The sequence below is a fragment of the Nestor notabilis genome, unplaced genomic scaffold, assembly GCF_000696875.1.
Source record: "Nestor notabilis isolate BGI_N333 unplaced genomic scaffold, ASM69687v1 scaffold15341, whole genome shotgun sequence".
In the NCBI taxonomy this organism is placed as follows: domain Eukaryota; kingdom Metazoa; phylum Chordata; class Aves; order Psittaciformes; family Psittacidae; genus Nestor; species Nestor notabilis.
The window spans coordinates 1-21,535 of record NW_009916196.1 but is presented as its reverse complement, the minus strand read 5'-3'; the positions used below and the strand labels follow the sequence as shown (position 1 = coordinate 21,535).

General features: G+C 38.3%; 1 protein-coding gene across 1 annotated transcript; it reads right to left on the bottom strand.

Annotated features, from left to right (window-relative positions):
• Positions 1 to 1,199: 1,199 nt before the first annotated feature.
• AZI2 (5-azacytidine induced 2) lies at positions 1,200 to 12,881 on the bottom strand. The gene is made up of 7 exons (XM_010024476.1): positions 12,657 to 12,881; positions 11,643 to 11,768; positions 11,230 to 11,329; positions 9,421 to 9,569; positions 6,578 to 6,639; positions 3,180 to 3,295; positions 1,200 to 1,588 (listed from the first exon to the last, which is right to left on the bottom strand). Exons 1-7 carry the CDS (start codon positions 12,879 to 12,881, stop codon positions 1,200 to 1,202), a joined length of 1,167 nt encoding a protein of 388 aa, XP_010022778.1.
• Between the last annotated feature and the right edge of the window lie 8,654 nt (positions 12,882 to 21,535).

Sequence of the window (21,535 nt, the reverse complement as noted above, 5' to 3'; positions counted from 1 at the left end):
AAAGTATCTTCCTACTCATTACAAGCCCAGCATCATGGATCTAATACAAACACATTGAGCAGTCAAGACACTTCACTTAACCCTGTTGTAATAAGCCAGATATGAAGCAGAGCACGTTTCTTTTAGAAAAAGGCATAAATTCTATTTGCCTAAAAATAGTTCTTGGCCTTAAGGGGAAAAAACATGGTAGTACTTAGACATCCATAATCTATAAAGCAGGCAGGTTCAATTCAAGTAACTCTAGTTCTCAGTGGCATACTAAAGATAGCACAAAAATACTTCTTGTGTATTTCAACAACACTGCAACACCTACTACCATTAGGTTAAGGCTTTGTTTCCTGAATAAAACCCAAGTTGGTAGCCTTCACCACCACACAAAGAAGTCCTGGTTCCGGTGCTGTGCGAAGGAGGCACGATAGGGATGACTGCACCGCGGACAGGGTGGTTCTGTGGCAGGCACCATGGTGCACAGAATTAGTCACCTTCCTACAGCCCAAACTGAGGGAGATGGGCTGAACAGCAGGAGCCAGCGCGCAGCAGCCTTACGTACGATCCTTGGGGATTGCCAGTAAAGCCCCAAACGGTGCAATCTAAACAAAACAGCCGAGGAGTGTTTTTAATCTTGACACTAAGATAAATCAAGATTTTGAAAAAGAAAAAAGAAAATCTCACCTTTCTTGGTTAAAAATTACAGAAAAAATGCATTTATAAACCAGAGAAACCAGAAAGTTAATTGAAAGGAGGGAGGGAGAGAGAATCCAATTCTTCATTTTATGTCTTACTCTGAAAAAAAAAAAAAACCAGTCAAAATACCAGCTCAGAGCTGGTACAGGTTTAACACAGGATACCAAATGATAGCATACAAATAGCAAACAGATACGGAACTGGATGATTTTGTTTTATTCCAAGAACTCACTTCTCAGTGTCATCGTTTGCAAATATATGCCACTTGCAGTACAAGACTGTCCAGGCCCCACACTCAATCTCTTTCTATTTACATTATACCAGCACAGCTTTAACTTCAAGGAACTTGTTCCCGATTTACAGCAGAGGAAGACAAGGCTTTCTGTTTCAGAACTGGGATTAAAAATAAAGAAAGAATGTTTCAGGCAGTTTGTTTTCCCTCTTTTAGAAGTTCAAGTGTTAAGGTGCCTATTCAGAACCATTCTAAAAATGCCGCGGTTCATTCTAAAACTTCTTTAACTCTTGTGCAGACAGTTTTGATTACACTGATCCAGGTAATCAGCTGGACAGTTTAGCAAAGTTGATCTGTTTTTCACTTCCCAAAACACATTCTCATTAGGCTTTGGAGGACTTGGGAATACCCAGGAATTATCCTCCAGAGAGCTCTTTCCATACGAATGGTGTTCCTGAAACGTTTTGCCATCCATTGGAATGGGTCTCTCATCTGTCCATGCTTGTAGAGTCACCCTTTCAGGTGGGCTTTGTACACCTCTGGGCAGAGGGGGAGACACAGCGTTGCAGAGAACTTGATCGTTTTGTGAGAGTTTTTTATAGGCCACCCCAGATGTCAAATTCAGCTTTGAAATGTTCAAGTCAACACATTGCACTGGTGCAGTAGAGGCAGCTGAAGAAGAAAAGATACAAAAAAAAGATTTTAAAATGACATTATCATCTATCTAATGCATTTTTCATCCTTTCCAAACGTGCTACCCGTATTTTGCATAAGCCAAGATCTTTCTGTAACTATAAGCACAGCTGTATCTGCACTGCATTCATGAAGTGTGGCTGATGAGCAAGGTAAACAGAAAAACTAAACCCCGTTTTCATTTCTGCCAAACCTGCCCACTCTTATGTACTTGTGAAAAATCACTGAAGAAAGCCTACAGAGCAAAAAGCCAAACTCCACTGTTTCCCGATCAATCAATAATGCCTTTTATAGCTGTGGATGTACAACTGCATTAGCAACTGCAGAAAATCAGGCTATTCACCAAGCAGGGCAAGAGAAAAATCAGTACTTGGCAGTGGCAAGACTCCAAATTAAAAATAAAGACAGAAAGACACTGCGTGATGACATCAAACCTTGACAGACTTAAGGACTAAAAACCTCATTCAGTTCCCAGTTTCTCTGCTGAACTCATTTGACAAACATGTCTTGGAACTGCAGGGACACACACAGAGGCTCACCTGGGGACAATATGACCAAGTCTACAAAATGTGTTGGTAGTTTATCAGCCAAGTACCAGGGAATGATCCTTAGTCACTGCTGGCCACAAAGGCAGTGATTCACCTGGAGGTGAATCCCATCATTGCCTCACCCAGCCAAAGCTGGTTAGAAACAAAATGTCTTGATCTTGTAATGGGCAGGGGCAGCAGAGACAGTCACTAATGTATTGTAACTAAGTTCACCATCTTTCTGAAGTGAGCAGAAAACAAAGGAAACAGTGCAATAAACAGGGAGACCGGCAGTCTGGCCCTACCACAGTAAGAACACTCTCTCATAAAACATTTGGCTTGAGAGAAACATAGGTATGAAATAGAAGAACCAGCTAATGAACTGCTCACAGAAATTATACATACTTTATGTGGAAACTGTTTTCCCCTTAATTATTTGCAATATAGCAGCAGAAATAAGGCAGGTTTGTAGTCTCAGTATTTTGACATTAAGAAAAGGTTATTTTTCATAGCATACTGCTAGAAAAGGCAACTTTTGTGAACACCAACATAAAGAAATATCCAACCATAAGGAAATTTCAGTCTATTAAAGTCTGATTTTAAAGTGTTGGCAAATTAATACTTTATAGATTGTAAACTAGGAAAGTACTTTATACATTCTAAAATAAAAAATATTCTAAACTGTGTTTGCAAAAAGATTTTTTCCGCCTTAATATGAAGTAGTTGTGGTAAAAGGTCAAATATGAGCAAACTTAACACCTCAGCCTTGTGCACATAAGCAACACTTGACTGAGAAAAAAGCCACAAGGGGAACAGAATACAGTACTGAAGAAAAAACACATCAGCAACACCTTTATGTGTGAAGCTGACCAGTATGAGACAGAAGCAAAAGCAGAAAATGGGTAGGCTGGAACCATAATACAGTCTAGCTTATCAACTTCAATTGATCGAAGTCTGATAAGATATGATAGCTGGTTTCTCCTTAAAATGCTCCAGCCTGAACCGATGGTCTGTAAGGTCCGTGACTGCAAACACTGACTTGCCTTTCTTGGTCGCTGTTGGGTTTGTTTTCAGTGTTCGTAGGAGCTCAGCTTGCACGTCAGTCACTAGGCGCAAATTAGACATTTCTCTCTTCAGTTCCCGATAGGCTTGTTGCACACTTTCAAAACAAACATTTGGAAGAAGTTAAGTAACTGCCACCTCTAAAGTGCCCTCGTGCCTATTAACGGCACTAGCTGTTAGTGATTTTGCCAGACATACACTGCAGATTTTGCTAGAGAGCCGTAATTCAGAACTAACTGAGCAGTACTGACGATCATCTTAAACGGAGGCATCGGTGTACTTTGACTGTTGCGTACTGCAGTATATAGTGTGTACTAACATACTAGATTATACTCAATTTCACATTGCCCAGTATGATGCATCTTCTCCAACTGCACTCTTTGAAACTACTAATTTAGTGGCAAGATCTCAAAGGAACACTTTCAAAAAATGCATTAAAGGGACACTAGCCTACAAACAAGGTCGGGTATTAACTCTGAATGGCTTCTGATACATGACTGCACACGCCACCATGCTATGTTCCTAGGAATGTTAATGGATCACAGTTTTAAATATTCCATCAAAATCGGTGTTTGGGACTTTACACCACTCACTTTGTGCAGTGAATTCACACTAGATACCTGCGATCCAAACTGAGCACCCATACACAGACCAAACTAAAATACAAACCATGCTGTTTCAGATTCAAGTCCTCTAATTTATGTTAATACACCGCCTTGGCAGACAGTGTAAAAAGTAGGGACCCAATTCATTCTCTGATAAGACAGCATAGTGTGAGAAACACATTTAGCAAATGCAGCACTGTTCCAACATTGAAGTTTCAGATCAATAGGTGGTAAAAAGAAATCAGGAACAAAAACAATAATCAAAGAGCCATCACCATATACTTCTTGGTGAAACTTCAAGCCAAGGCTCGCCAAACACCACATTTACTTTGATTAATAATTAACAGTGTTCTAAGACATAAGGATGCAGTTACTTAAACATGAAGTCAGTGATTTAATGGATTTTTTTAATACTTAACATTCTATCAAAACACCTTTATTGAGGACAAGTATCATGGGTGCAAGCTTTCAGGATATGTCTTTCTTCCTAACTATATTCACCTAAAAGACATTTATTTGAAAACAGTTCAGGATCTCAAACTAGTGTTGAGATGACTAAGAACTATATTAGGCCATATATGAACTGTATTTTCAAACATGCATATATACAGATTTCTGTCCCTCTAAGATAGCAATGTAGGATCACTCCTGCATGAAATTCATCAGACATGGACGTGTTCATAAGCACTGAGAAACATCTATTACTCTGTTCTTCAAGTAAACAGTGGAGGACTTCTCTTAAAACAAAGAAATTAAACTTTCTTCTATGCACAGATATATTTCCCCAGAATGCAAACATTTAGATTTAAGAACTCTGTTAAAGAACAAAGAAAGCTGACAGGTATCAGCAATTCTGATAGATATAAAGTGAAAATTGGTATTTCTAGAAGTTCCTCTAAACCTGTGGCTTCTTCAGTGCAGAGTCCATGAGACAATGTTTAAATTAAGTTGATGTGGCAATCCTGCTTCGTTTACTCATGTGGTTTGGTCTCAAAAATAAGATCAAACGAACTTTAGTCATAGTTACATCAAAACAGAACTATCTGCTGTTTAATACAGAGAAGCATTAAATAGAAGAACAGCTCAGTATCTGCCACCAGCCAGAAGGAAAGTGCTAGTTAAATTTTGTCACGTGCCTTTAAAGCTTTTAAAAGCATCTTGCTAAGGGATGCAGGTACCAGAATTCCACTTAAATCACACGTTTTAATTGTTTTTATGGATACTGATGTAGAATCCCATTGCAAAGCCTAATTTTCCAGGAATTTGCAACTGAAAACCAAGGATTCCTCATGCTTGGAAGTTTATCCTATACTGCCTCTAAAACGTAGTATAAACCTGGAATATGACAGCCTTCCCCCAGCAAAGTAGATTTGCAAACCAAGAATTTAAGATCAGATTTGCAGGCTGCTAACGAAGGAGAAATAATATCTTTCCAGAAAGTTAACTAACTGCAAATGCCTCCATCTCCCATTTTTTTCAGGAATGCTTGCTACAAGTGTTTTGTATAGGAGGCTTTTCAAGTGTTTTTCGACAGATTTTGGATGAGATCACATATTTGGTACACATTAGACAATCATTATTTATGTCTTATTACAAAAACCCCTATACTGTACATAAGCTAATTCAGATGGTTGCCACCTGAATGTCACTTTGTGGAATAAATCTGCTCTGGAGGATCAAAGAGGTAATTGCTATACCTTGAGATAACACCTTTTTCCAGGTGTGTAAGACTGACTATGAAGAATGAGTGCAGCAGAAACCGCAAGTGTTAGCTAGCTCGCTATCCAGTCAAGGTGAAATGTGAAACTGTAATCTGGCTATAGTGGATACAATGTTATCATCATTACACCAGGGAACATATGTAAAGAAATATCTGTAACTGTTCTCTTTCAGTGACTTCAGGTTTCCTTTCCTAGCTCTCTAATACCTAAGTAAGCAACAAGGTCTGTCATTATGAAGGATCACTCTTCCCTCTTGTGGAAACTCGTGTAAGTACACAAACAGCAGAGCTGGGTGTAGGAGATTCAGTTAGTATTTAATTTGTGCAGGACAGAACATTTAGGAACTTTCATGTATCCAGGGATTGTTCTTTTGCATCAAGAATTAAAGGACATGCATACTTTTAATACAGCACACATGCTCAAGAAAAGATAATACAGGAGTTCATATCATAAGCACGATTCTTATTTGAACGGCTGCAAAATGAGAGCAAATGCTTTGTGGTATTTTAGCATTCTTCTGGAAATTGATATTTCTTTTTGCATAGGCCATATAAGGGCTCCTCTCTCTCTCTCTCTATATATATATATATAAGAAAAATAATCCTTTAAAAGGTCTTATAGTAGAAATATTATTGCACTGCACTAAGTAAGACTGTACTTTGAGAGTAAGAGATTTGAAGCCATCACCTATGCAAACTCAGAAACCTCCCCATATGCAGAATGAAGATATTCTATAGCTGAGATGAGACTTGGAAACTTATCTACCACCTCCTCAAGTCAACTAATTATTAAAAAGCTGGGGTTTAAATCCAAGATAACTTTCATTTTCTGTTCAACAATCTGAAGATGTGAATGTTTTCTTATCACCATCCTGAACTACCAACATCACAAACAAAAGATATTTACAGTGATCTTGCTAAATCAGTATACCTGGACTTGAAATTAAATTCTCTAATTTGAAGTAACACATTTGAACAGGCTGCAAGAAAATTTACCTGTTCAAATAACTGTCCCTCAGTAAACTAAAACATAGAAGCCACTTGATTTTCATACCTTTGGATGTCTTGCCTTCGAATGAGGTCTCCATTTAATGGACTTTCACTTTGGGCCTGATCCTGGATAACAGAGTGAGGGGAAGATAGAGACAGAATGAGTATATGATTTCAGATCTATCAGAAAACACTGCAGTGAAACTACAAGTTTGCAAAAATTCAAAGTAGATTCATCTGTGTTGGCTGCAGTGGTTTTCAAAATGGACATCAAGTCTTCTACTAAGAATTTAACCTGAAAATGCTTAAAACTACCTACTTAAATGATAGTATTGCTGAGCCACCATACTCACTCACCCACCCACCATACTCAACCATACTCACTCTTCTTTTTAAACAGCTGAGCTCTTGGAATTTGTCATTCTTTGAAAAGCAAAAACTGAGAAAGGCTTTTGAATTCCATTTAGAAAAAAAAAAAGTAATCAATTTTCTCTTCTTCTTTCCCTCCTCAGCATATAAAGACCATTAAATTAAACCAAAGTGTTTCAGTATAGATTTACTTCCACAAGTTACTTTTATGACAGAACATAACTTATCCCTTGATTCTGAAAGACTGCTTTAAAATTGTGCATACAAGCAGCCTCACTGAGGTTAAAAGGGCTGTTTAACAAATCAAACATTGGGCTTGCTTTGGTAGTCATGTTTCTGTTAGACCCTCACCTGTGATATCCCTCCTCTTCACGCTCCCTTCCTGCTACTGTTCCCTTCAGCCAAAGCTGTTAGGAATTTGATACTCCTTACTGTGGCTTCATGAAAGCCTATATGCATTTCAAGCAACTTGTCAATACAACATACACATTGCACCAACTGTAATGCAAAACCTGAATGTCTAAAAATAGGAAAAAATAGGAATTATACTTGCCTAAGGTAGAAAACATCTGAAAATGCTAACTGATGTACTTACAACCAGTAACAACAAAAATATGAGCTGGGCTTGAAACAATGCTGACTTGTCATTCTCATGGATCACATATCCCTGTATTGTACCTGACAATTTTCCCCCCTAAGACTTTCTCACTACCAGCCATCAGAGATTCAATTTCATAGTTAAAAGAAGGCTCTATATACTTTTTAATTTCCTATATTAATCACAGATCAACAAGAAATGGTATTAAAAAAAAAAAGGGCTGGGAGGGAAGCTGTTCCTTCTATTTGTTCTTTGTAACAAAAGCTGCTGGCATAAGCATTATTTAAACAGCATCAACTCTAGTATTCCTCACAATGGCTACGTTAGTCTCTTCTTTCCAGCAACATTCACTCTCACAATGCAATCTGCAATCTTCAATTATTTATATAGCTGTTACTCTAGCCTATAGATGCAACATACCTATATGTTATGTACTGAAGACCCCAGAACTGCATACAAGTTACAGTGTGCCTTCAGAGTTTACAAGTTATTGAAACACCTAGAATTTCCAGATAAAAGTGAAAACAAACCCAGAAGTTCACAGAACACCTCACGTGCCTTTCAGGTGATGTGCTTTATCTCCTCCTAGTGGACTAAACCAGACTAAACCTTAGGCTAGACAATCGATGCACGTTAAGCCTGTCCGCATAAACCAGGAGTGTGGCTTCACAGCAGCACATCGGTGCAGATGCATCCAGTGCTGAGACCTCAACAACGTAACTGTATATGCTTTTAGGGAAGCAGGGGAGAAGGACTTGAGGCTAGGTCTAGTTTGGGGTCTGAAAGCCAAGGAGAGGTTCAGGTGCATCTTAGTATCATCCTAAAGGGATCCAGTTCCCATATTCCAGACAGCTCCGTAACGCAAGGCACAGTAGGCAGCAGTGATTAGGATATTTGCTTCAGAAATACATTTCTGTACTAATGTGAATGTGCCCAAAAAACATTCCGAAATTCAAACAAATCCTGTTTGCAGGCAGATGATAGCCATGGATGATGGGTTCTATCTCTCTTACATACCCTGAATATTGACTCACTCAAATACTGTATGAATCAAGATTAGAAAATCACAATTGTATAATGACCAAAAGGAACCTAAAATAGTCTGCTGCTTCAAACAATTACAGTTATAGCTTTCAAATTTATTGTGTAACTTCAATGGGACTGCAGACTCCTAAAGACTGTCACTGCATCTTTCATCAAAGTAAGATGTAAAGCAGGAAGCATGCAGCAGACTTCTTTAAGTTAATACATTTTATTACTGGTGAGCTATCATAATTTTCTTTTTGAGATCCTAATAACATCTACATTACACAGTGAGTCTCTCAAAACAGACACTTGCCCCAGAAGTGGCAGGGAAGTGCACCAAAAGCGGTACTTTCCTGACAAGCTTCATGCTACTACTCCAAAGAAAAGCACTACAGCTCCTTAAACAAACTTCCTGACATCTATTAATGTAAGCATCTATTGTCTGGTTTTGCCCAGACTTTCCGAGTAGTCCAGCCCAACACTAACACAGAACACTTCAATGTTAGCAGCTACTTAGGAGAAGTCATAAAGCTTTATTTTCTGTTGTTACATGGGCAACGGCTGGGAAATCTCACCTCTGTAGAATTACAGGATATTTTGAGTTGGAAGGGAACCATAAGGGTCACTGAGTTCAACTCCCTGTTCGTTGCAGGACTACCTAAACCTTATGATTAAGATCATCATCCAGACGCTCCCTAAATCCTGACAGACTTGGTGCCATGACCATTTCCCTGGGCAGCCTGTTACTATTTCCAAGAAACAAGACAGCCTATGAAGATATTTAAGGTTAGTTTTACTGAGATGTTTACCTTTCACTCAGATATATACTTTATTCTCTGTTTACCCTTTATTTTGCTTGAACATAGGATTTAAAATCATCTATTAATACAAAAATTCGTTAAAAATTAAGGTACCTTCTGCTTAGATTTTTGCAACTCCTTTCTGAGACTGTTGTACTCTTGCTTGAGCTTTTCTAGATCCTGTTCCAGACTGTGCACTTTCAGGTCACTGTTCAGCTTCTCTATTTCCCAGCTGGACTGGGTACAATTCAGATTTTTCATCACTGTAAAGAAGACAAACGAGACAATCAGATTTCAGGCTCAGTTCAAAGAGTGTGACTCACTATGCACCAACCATCCAGCCCCTGCCCTATGAAAACATTATCCTGTACATTCTGAAGAAACTGCAGTCTATCCAACAGGGCAACTGGTGAAGTTGTCAGCAGAGAAGTGGTCTATTTTCTGAGTTTATAGCATGAAGCCCTACTTTTCCAGGAATGTGCTGGAGACTTTACATAAAGAAATAGGATGTTACAGCATAAAATGGCACTAGAAATACAAAAACCAGTTAGTGGCACACGATATAGACACCAACTCACATACTACTTACATGCTTTGAAAATACAAGCCTATTCCCCTTCAGATTTATATTGTTACATAGTTTACCTTAAGTTTTCTCCAAGCTTAACATCAAGAAGTTCCAAAGACAGCAACTAAAGATACAGTCAAAACAAAAGGGTAAAGCCTATGTGCTCACTTCTAAGAAGTGGCCTAAGATGATCCTGGCATCAGATCAGTAGCAGGGTGTTAGTCACATGGCAAGAAAAGGAAGAACGTGACAGGAAGAAAACCCCCAAGTGTGCATGGTACACTCACTTCCAGATTTAACACTTGAAACAAGCTTAAGCTTAACTGATTTTTCTTAAATAAGGTACCTGAAGCTCACTTAGGAGTAAAATTGATTACTAACTATGGCTTGCAATCACCACATTTCAGAGATCTCCTTATAAACTCTGCACTTTTCACCTCCTTAAACAATGAAGGCCTCACCAGTGATGCTACTACAAGATTTGTTCTTCTAGATTTAAAAACTTGTGCAATTGAAGCAGTGCATTACATGCTTGAGGTTCTCTTCAAAAGAAATCCAATTCAAGTACAGAATACTTGTAAGTGCCTTTCAAATGACTGCATTTGTACAGAATCTGAAGTCCAGACCGCATCTCTATACAGATGTCACTTTCTCTTTTCTTGAACTGTATTAATATGGATTATTTTTTCTTCCATAACGTTTTATTTTACATACCTATCATCTACATAGCACTCTTTACAACAGGAGTAACAGAAGCTAGATTTGGGCTTTTGGAATTGCAAGGGTACACTTTATTTCTCCTTCTTCTTTCCACCAGGCTCATTACAACCAGCATCTTTCTACCCTTCCTCATCTACCAGCCCTTTAAGTAACTATAGTTCACTGCAGCTATTGCTACACAACAGCCTCTTGTACCTGTCATATCTTAACAGTGGGACAAAGCAATATAGCAGATCACCTGCAGGTACCAGAGGAAGTGGTACTGACTGGACAGTGTTTGATACTTGAACAAGTATGCTCCTGCCCCACTCTGAGGAAGGGGTGGTGGGATCCAGAGATGTACATGACCAGCCTATAGACTGTCAGGTTGTGTGTATTTCTCAAGTTAAAGTAATCTACAATGGAAGAAGAGAATAACCTCAGATCTTTACTGTGGAGCTTCTTGCCTATGATAATCTAACATGCATGTCACCATTTATAAGGATGAACACATACACATGTTCTAGAGTACCCCACTGCAATATATGCCTCCCTTACCTAGCACTATATAGGTTAAACCTCTTCATGCCCCAAGATCATAACATAACCACTAAAACTAGTCAGCATAGATTAAGATGAAGTAACCAAACACATACCTTGCTGAGTTTCCACTTCAGTTCTTAGCTGTAATAGCTCTACTTCTTTAGACTGCAACTGTTCATTCAAGGTTTTCAAGGATTCTGAACATTCTTTCATCTATTTTCAGGGGGAAGGGACAAAACCATTTGTGAAGCTTTTTTCTATCCTGTCTGACAATTCAACTTTTAAAAAAAAATAATAAAATATTCTTTGGAGGTTTTGTTAGCATTAACCTAGCCCAGCAATAAAATTGAGATACTTACAACTGTTATTCCTACATAAAGTACAGCCATGTACTTTAGAAACCTAAAGGAGTGATAAAACAAACAGCACCAACCTTCAGCAAATAATATTCATTCTACAGTAAACATCTGCTAACTCTGCAGTGCTTTTATACCATACATGCCCATCACTACTTAACCAGGCGTACCATTTTATCGAGCTTGCTTTTCAGATGATCTCTGTCAATGCAGGCCTCTCGATAAGCTTGGTACGCCTTATTTACTTGTTCACGTCCAACTGAACTGCATTCCTCTTCCAGTCGGGAGCCAAGCAGCTAGAAGTTTAACAGATATGAGAAGGAAGTAGTTTGTATATTATATTGAGAACTGCAAAGTTTAACAAGTGCACCAGCACAGCCTGCGACATTAAGCTAAGAACAGGGGTTTTTCTTCCTACAGAAGTGCAACAAAGGCTTTCTACAAATTCTGCAGTCTCTAACAGTACTTAGTGCTCGCAAGGTCACTGCTGTGAGTATTTAAAAACCATCCGCAGGTCACACTGACAATCCCCAAATCCCATTTTTCCAGGTATGTACGAACTGCTCTTTGGAAGAAGAGTTTTGAGCATATTAGACCACCACGTACAGAAAATTCTGAGGATACTGAACGTTTGTTGTTTTTTTTTTTTTTAAGTGACTCATAATTTAAGCAAAGATATTTTTCAGAGTATTTACATGAGGAAAACCAAAGCAGAATTATTTTACAAGTAAACTACTAACTTCCAGGTCACCACCATTTTAACAACCAATTTTTCCTTATCATTTCAGCATGCTGAGCCAAAGAGATTCTTTCAATAGGCAAGTTCCTGGATTCTGACAATTTATATACGTGGCACCTCACTATTCAGCTTATAAACATCATAAAGAGGTAGACGAAATACAGTAACGATCCAGTGCAACCTATGTGTCTTTCTGAATCAAAGCTAGTGTCTTTGAGGGCACTACTGCACTGCATCACAGATGTGCCCAGTAGGCAACAAAAATCCCAGTATGACATAACTAGAGAGTACCAGATGAACAAACTACATTCCAGTCAAACAAATTTACCAGAACTTAACTTAGAAATTATTTTAAGTACGTGTTTTAAGTACTTAACCATCTGCTCCAGCCAGGAGCAAAAAAAGCAGCTGCTAGCAGAAGCTGGTAAACAGACTTTTTTCTTACCTTCTCTTCTAGAATTCTCACTCTTTTTTTTAAGGAGGAGTTCTCCTTCTCTGTCTCCTTTAGTCGTTTCTTGATATCTTCATATGCAGTGACAAGCGCGAAGTGTGAGGCAACAGACTCATCTCCACTATAAGACGAAACAGGAATCTCCCCATCTCTCTTAGGAGTGTTGTCTGCTTTTTCATGGTTCAAAATACAGATGTCATCCTCCACCAACTCCTCCATGACAGCTGTTAAACAGACAAAGTGCAAGATTTTCAGAGACAAATCCAGCAAGAGTCCCAAATCTGAAAACCTTCCAAATAATACTGCAGGGTGTTTCTGTCCGAGTGTGACACGACTGAATAATTAGGAAATACCTTAATCTTGCAGAAAATTCCTGAAATCTATTTTACATTGAAAATACGCTGGTTAGAAAAGAAGCACCTTTCACTGTGACTTGGTAGAAATATTTTGAGTATGCATCAAATTTATGAACCCCCAAATTCACTTTTATTAACACTTAACACCATCCCAGAATATAGCTAGCACCAAATATTTGAACTCCAAAGGAATACCTTACTAAGAGTTTTTGCAAGTCAGCACTGAGCAGTATAACAGATTACAGTTGCAAGAAATTGACTAAGTACTGTGGTTCCTGAGCGCAAGTGCCATATTTCCTTCATTATTTAATGCACGTATTTATGCTTTTCCCAAGCTTTAAAATGGAATCTTAAGGTACATTTGCATTAGCCCTTAAGGAGACTGCATGTGTAGCTATTCTTTAGCTGGTCACATTTTTGAACAACAGTTCTTGAGGCATGTCGAGGCAGTAATTCATGACTGCCACAGCATGCATGGAGAAAACTGACAGTAATCTGACCATAAGAAAAGTATTACTCTAAAATACCAGGCAAATCCACACGACTGACAGATGTAAGTTAACCATTAGATTGAGTTTTCGTTACAACACGCATCATTTGGGCACAGCAAAACATTCAGTAAGAAAACAGCATCTTTAAAAAACTCCATATACTTTCCTGAACTCCAGGTCTTAAGGGAAAAGCCCCAACAGTGCTTTCCTTAATGTTACTGGTTATCAGGAAGAAGTTCAGGGGTTTGATTTAAAAACAAACCAACCCCAAAACTAACCAAACTAAAAGACCCAGCTTATTCTTACTTAGGGTAATTTATATGCAATACTAACAAATGCTATACAGTACCTGATAACATTTTCCCCTGTCCTTAAAACAAATAGGTTTTTTCCCCTTGAAAAAATCCTTAGGTTCCTGATGAACCAATAGAAACTCTGTAATGAAGTGAGTGTAATAAACAGTTTGTATTGTAGGAAAAACTCATTTCAACAGGAAATGGACCTGATTAGAACTTCACAGGAAAGACAGGCATCAATAGGGCAAAACTCCACAGGCACAACTGCTGCCTCTATTGTGTATCTGTTACTTAAATTCAAACTAGACTTTCATTTGTTTAGCAATACTAAGAGGTAAAGGGATCAACTACCCTGGAGCTTATCCATGTGGTCAAATTTCCCTCACTGTGCTAGGACTGGAAAAGCCACATGGGTTGCAGCACTGTGAAGAGCTGTAGTACAGCTATGGGTGAACAATGGTGTGGTTACCACGTTTGTCTCCTTTTGCTCCAAGCCACTTAGACGACATGATGAAAAACTCTGACAGCTCATTTATACCAAACAGATGGCAATGGAGTTGCAACGGTGAAAAGAGACAAGAAAACCTACAAACCAAAACTGAAGTCCTTTTAATGGTTATCTTCAGGAGGCAAACAGATGCCTTGTACACTGCTGTATTCTAACAAAACAGGAGGTAGCCTACACTTCCCTTGCCTATTGCTCTGGCTCATACTTCAGGAGAATGAGCCTTGCAAAAAAAGGTTTCTCTCCTTTTCAGTGCAAGAATATCACTGCTCCATGCACAAGGTGACCTTGACCAAAAGCACTGTATCATCCAAACTGCATCAACTAACTGAAAGAATTGCTGATTTTGTCTTCTAAGATGAGCATAACATAACAGCTTTTCCTCCCACGTTGTACCAAGGGCCCTGTGAGTCGTCACCCATCTCATCAAATTCCAAGAGCTTGCCTTCTCAAAGCAACACATCTCCTTTTCTCTGAACTAGACTCAAATGTCATTAAAGAAGTGTCACAGCTTATCATTATCTCTTGAAGAAAGCTGCAGATTGTGTGATCTTGTACATAAAATACATCTTTGTCCCCACACTTTCCTATAGCTCCTAAACTTCAGCATCATACATTCCCATTTTCTTGCACACATCAGTTCCACCAGGAGATGGCAATAAGGGAAAACAGGAGACAACATCAGGAGACAAGACCATATTTGTTCTGTATTTTGCTGACTAAACCTTACTGCCTTTATAAGCTTCCAAAAGAACAAGACCTTTCAAGTAAAATGCAGCATACACACTTAACCTGCGTCTAGTAAGAGGACTAGCTACACTAACATTTTTTCACTTGAAAGACCTCATTTCGTTTATAGAATTACTCAGCTCTGGTTTTCTGATGCTACTCTCTAAACCAGCACCATCAAGAAGGGGAAAAAAATCACTTTATTTTTCATTATCTCTATTAACATATATCTCTATTAACATAAAGTATTAATAATATCCATACACCATATTACACTGCCACGACCACAAAAAAAGTGCAGTCGTTTCAGCTTTACAAGAAACACATTTCAAACCACCACTGTCATCCAGCCCAGTAACACAGAAACAAAACTGAGCCATCAGACAGACATCACTTTCAAATAAATGGGCAGATTTACATAAATTGAAATTTAAATGCCACTGAGCAATAATTTACTCAGCATTTTAGAGCATCACATGAAAGGAATATAATAATAGAATATTTACATGACTAAGGCTAGCATAAAATCACTTCAAAAAGACATAGCATAGGCAGTCAGCAAACAAAAAGCTCTGGGTATTTTGAGATTTACCAGTACCTCCTGAAGGACATTTCTGCTTAGGGAAACAAGCACTACTCTTGAAACCAAAGTACCTTTTCTTCACAAAATAAACAAGCCACTATGATTTCTAAGAGATTTCATGACGCTATTGTCAGTCAATCTGAAAGGAAAAGTCTTCACATACTTTATTCTGAACAGCTCCCCATCTCTGCGGTAAGTCATTCTACAAAACCACACAGTAAAACAACCAAAAAAAAACCCCACACAAAAACATAAAACTTTGCAAAATCTTAGTAAATTTATAGAAGAGAAAAAAAAAACTATGAATAAAATGCATTTAACAGATCTCAGGTGGCAGTTGATAAAACTTTAACAGTTACCTCTATTAGTAAACATCAGTCTGTTGCCTGTGCTTAGTGAATATTCCTTTTATTGCATATTTCATAGTTTCCAATCTCAGTCTAGAGAATTATGATAAGACATTTCCCAAGAAAAAAAAGGCTATGACTTCTGTATTGGATAGGTGCACGATGACTCAAAAGCAAGTTGTAATATACACACCACGAACTGCAGTAGAGATTAGATGAGCATGAGGAAATAGTCACATTAGGAAAAATCACAGCATCTTTGCTAAATTTACCTAAATATATCAACACAAGCTAAAAACCAACCAACCAAACCCCAAACAGTTCACCTCTATCCTGCAAAAAGCTTTCTGAACTCTTTCTAAAGAATAATGCAGTTACTTTTCCAGCACCTCCTAAGCCAGTATTAAAAGGCCAATAAAAGATATAATCTCCTACAAGAATAAAACCTGGCCATTAAACAGTGTAAGATCAGCAGTTCTATAAGGTCACAGTGAAATGCACAGTTCCCCCAGCTCTTTGTTTTGCTGTCAGAAAAAGGAAAAAACCCCGAAAAGAAAAACATACTCAAAAATACTTCTTTCTCCACAAGAAGCTCTCTCATGATACTAAAGCAATAAATGGAAACCCTTAGAAGACAAAACCTTACAAAATGCGGCTACATCCGTAAGAAATCCCCGACTGCAGCTGTAGCCTTAGATTTTACTCTTTAAAGGCAGGAATCAAAATTTAGTTTCTCCAGTATTATATTACACCATTTAATAAACATGAACTGTAAGCAACAACTCAAAGAAGTGCTTTCTGACACACACATGCAATAGATTATGACTCCTCAAATCCAGCAGTCCCAGCAGGGCTGGCAGGATGGCTCACCGAGTCCAAGCACAGACTCTGCCCCTGCTTTATTTTGTTTACCTTCTCCCATTCAAAGCCACATGTATGCTCTGCTGCAAATGCCCCAGAGCTGTTACTCTGAAGCATTGAAATTTGATCACTCTGGAGCTGTAATTAATGAAATAATGAAATCCGTGGGATTCTGTACAAGAATAACAGTGAAAAATTTCTCACTAAAATATTAAAAGCAATATACAGACAAGTTAATGCCCATGAATACAACTGATGACCATCTTGGCCTATTTGAAAGCAAGCTTTGCAATCCCACTTATTACACACCCCATCCCAAAAAAGATCTCCCTAACTTTTCCCTGTGACAAAGGAACATGTTACATCTGTACTTTTTATTAGGCTGCTCTGCACATGAAAGAGCCTATTTAAAATTACTTTAATCTTTACTTCTAAAAATAAGATCATTAAATGAATACCAGTATTAGTGTTTGCATTAAATAATTTATGCTTTTTAAGAAAAAACACAAACAAGCAAATATGCTGTTGACAAGATACAGCATTAAGTTCTAGCAGGAGTAATTACCTTCACTGTTTATAAGCATGAGTTTGAAGATATAGCATCACTTAAATTTTCTTTAACATACATCAGAAGTGGCTCCAGAAACCACTTCCGCTGTTCATCAATTCTTAAAGTAGGTTACAGACCAGCTTTGATTTAATGTATTAAATATCTTGAGAATAAGAATGTTTTCTCATTTCTCACTAATGGGAAAACAGAAGTAAGAGCCTTTCTCTTCACAGAGCTTTACAAATATTTGTCATTAACACCATGGGTAGTAGTTAAATATAAACCACATTGTACATATGAGGAACACAGGATGCAGAGGCTCTAATAGCAAACAGACCACTGCACAAACAGACTTCTGTAGTTTGAAATGCTAATCTTATTCTCAGATCAGGAGGAGAGAGAGTAAAAGCAGGATTACGTTAAATTTTTCCCCATCTTTTGATTTGAAAGGGACTAGAACAGTTTTCAAAGTATTTCCAAATGTCAAATACAAATAATTTCAAGATGGTATTTTCCTGACTTTTTTCTAAGGCTACTGAAAGACTGAACCATTTTACTTTGTTTACCTTCCAGACTTGAGGGTTTGACTTCCTGGTGGCAGTATGAACAATCTCCAGCTGTCAATAACAAGTGTATAGTTTCTGTACTGTTGGCACTGCCTTACATAGAAGATTGTATATATGCATGTAGAGATAAAAATAAAACACTAAGTTTAAGAAATTCTTTTGGTCCACAGGAATCCTGAATGAGTGCACTGAAGCCCTCACCTTGATTTCAGAAGTTTTACCGTCTTTTCTAAAAAACACTCCAGCACAGCAATGAAAAACACAAAATTCCTGCAGCCACCATCCAGAACTCCACAGTGTATGGAGTATGTAACACATGATGTTAAACCAAGCACGTCTTCTAGTCTCTTTAAGCATCTATCTTTTCACATCTCTCCCTCAGAAATCTCAGTTTCTTTGACTTCAGTTGTGAACCGTCTGTTCTACAGAGAAAGACATCACTTTTCACAGATACTTGCTCCTTTTCTAGAGCAAAAAAATCAGCATGTGCACATTTCAGTAGCTGCTAGTTTTGGCCACTGCTTATTCTTCCTTATGGACAAAGTCCACAGCTCCAAAGTACTCCCTGAAAGTTCATGCATATAAGGGCACATCCCTACAGCCTCAGTGCTCTTTCAGAAACACATCAACACATCAGCTAAATCAGACCTCCAAACTGCTTTCGTTTTGCTGCCTCCAGGAAGTGGAAAGTAACTGCCTCAAGCTCAGATGAGCTACTTCTGTTTTCTATTGTGAACATCTGGGTAAGCCAGAGGAGCCAAGCAAAACCTATTTAGGTACAATGGGCAAATTTTTCAATCTCAAGCTTTTTACAATAAATAACCTACTCTCACAAGAAGTACATTTTATGACAACAGTGCTTGATAAATTTTACTTTATCTGAACAGTTTCATACTCTAGTACCTTCACTGCTAATCTGCAAACCCTGTGCATCCTCAGCATAATGCAGTCCATCTGCCTTTCTGTGGATGCTGTCACAACAACCGGTTTCCCTCGCAACTATCCAAAAAGGAAAGGAGGGGCGTGGGGGAACAGAAAAGTTGGAGTCAATTAAATATTGCCCTCTCAGCATCATATAATCCTGATGATTAGACTACTATATTTAATCTTGAAACTAATTAGAAGCAATACTGCCAAAGAAACACAAGTAGGAGCAAGACGGCTCCTGGCTGTTAAACCTTTCTAGCACCAAATGCAACTATATTCAAAGGTTGCCGAAAAACCCGTATGTTCTTATATGTGCTAACACTGAATATTATTTTAATAGACACTTTTTTAGTGTTCATTCCTTCCCGTTTCAGAATGTTTGTAAAGAACTGCCATTTACAAAACCTAAAGAGAGTTTGGTTTGGGTTATTTTTAAATCTTCCTTCTGTAAAATAAAGAGTAGGTCTTACCTCTCAGTCATAAGTTTCCTCCCATTGAATCCAACTGTCAGATTAATTAATATTCAGTAAGGTCACAAGTTTCGGTGATAAGGTATTATGAAAGCTTTGTATAATTTCGTTTATTTTTAATTCAACTGGAAACACACCTCGCCTGTTACAGCTCTTCAAAGATAAGTTAAACTGATTCACACTGATGGCCCTTGGTCATCCTGCATTACTACCAGAACATCTGGAGGTTTTCAAGACACGACTGTACAGGGTGCTAGATAATCTCATCTAGGCTCCCTTTCCCACAAAAGGTTGGACCAGATGATCTTTCCAGGTCCTTTCTAACCTGGGCTTTCTACAACTCTATATTCAGGTCTACATCTCATTATTTCAGACAAACCTGGTCATTTGAACACAAGTTCTTCTGTAAGTGGATGACTTTGAATTTCTAAGTTACTTATGCCTCACTTTCCTTCTCAAACTTCACTTCTTCCCAAATGACCTGTCAAATTTTGGTAGCACCTATGATTTTATACACCAAGAATTCCACATAAAAATATTATATAATCATGTAAATAATAATTAATGCAATTAAAGTATAAACATATAAGGAAAACATAAGAGTTACTGCAAAGCTGATTGTGAATAAATCACATATATATGGAGTCTCTGAAAGTTCCCCTCAGCAGAACCCACCACTGATTTCTACCAAGCTTGTTACTACCTGACTGTCTCATTAATCCCGTCATCACCATTTTAAGAAACTGGAACTCACTGCCACTGCAACTGTTTTACTGAATACTGCCTATCTAGACTTCCTCTGTTTAGAAAATACCCATGACAGAATGAAAACGTACATCAAAAAGTAAATCCACACTGCATTTTTATCCCACTTACTTCTACCTTTTCACTTATTTCCTTCAAAATCTCTTCTCTAGAAGTCAGATACTGACAGCATGTGCAGCAACAGGTCTGCACTTTTTCAAGGTAGCTTTCACTTTCATAAGTGACACCCCACATTTAACATATTCCAGTCACATAAATCACAATCCTCAATTCTAGGTATCTATTGATATCATAAGAACAAACGTTACCAGACTTGCAACTTCATGTACAGTTTTTCCAACGCTCTGGGATGCAATGATTCTGTTTCTCCACCCTGACTGTATTAAATACAGTTTGTGTATTTGATCTGATAATTTTCACATGTTCCTCACCTTTTTACTGCCATATAGAAAAGAGACACACTGAAAACCAAAACAGAATATTTGCAGAAATTTAGGCAATCTTAAAATTATCTCTACTTTATTACCCATTTTTGTTGCACGAAAATGTCACTTCATCCCCTCTGCTCTTTTAAATAACTTTTCACTATTTCATTTTCACTGTAAAACATAACCTAACTAGTATTCTGGCAATGGTCACTTTATACTTTTCCAAACTGTAAACTGAGAAAACTCTTGTGTCAGAAGAGCACCTGACCTTTGGCACCCAGAGCAGAAAATACGTTATGACAATAATACACCTCTCACTCTGGTTTTTCCAGGCCTGGCTTCCAGTATGCCCATGTTACTGCATGCACACAGCGCAGGACAGCAGGGAACTTAAGGGATTCCCTAAGAAATGCAAAAGCTCCTAAAACCACTCACTGGAACAGTTCACAGCCCAACCCACTCTCTCTTGTGGTAAATTGGTGGGGCTCATTGAAGGAGATCAGAGTGATTTCCCTACCAGGTGAAACACCAGGGTTTAAAGCTGTAAATTCTTAAAAGTTGAAAGCATCACCAGTGTCTAAGAATACCTCAGCACTCACCTGTACTCCCATGCAAACCAACATGTTCTGCAACACCTGTATCCCAATCTGCTCCAGTATCTCATCACGTTTCTGTTTCCACATCTTGTGCCAATAATCCTACTTCGTTTATTTCCTTTGCCAGATTCCCCTGCTCTAACACATAAATTGCTCCTCTAAAAACTCAACCAGTTTTTCAGCTTAACTGGGTGCAGCTTATTAACTGGTTTTATTGCCTGCCTGACACCCACTCATTAACAGTACCTCTGACCTCTGCTCACCGTGCCCGGACGGGATGACCCTCTTTACCTATCCGCGCTGTGCCGGCAGAGCACAAGCAGGCAGGGACACAGCACGCTGCTAACGACTTACTCCCTCTATTTTAAGAAGAGAATCTAAAGATCGGCCAGAACCGCCCCTG

Excerpts from the sequence above, each read along its gene's own strand:
- AZI2 (XM_010024476.1), bottom strand. The coding sequence starts at position 12,881 with ATGGAGGAGTTGGTGGAGGATGACATCTGTATTTTGAACCATGAAAAA. Across the intron at positions 11,769-12,656 it reads TGAGAATTCTAGAAGAGAAG|CTGCTTGGCTCCCGACTGGA; the intron begins GTAAGAAAAAAG and ends TTAAACTTCTAG. Across the intron at positions 3,296-6,577 it reads CGAAGGCAAGACATCCAAAG|TGTGCAACAAGCCTATCGGG; the intron begins GTATGAAAATCA and ends TTGTTTTGAAAG.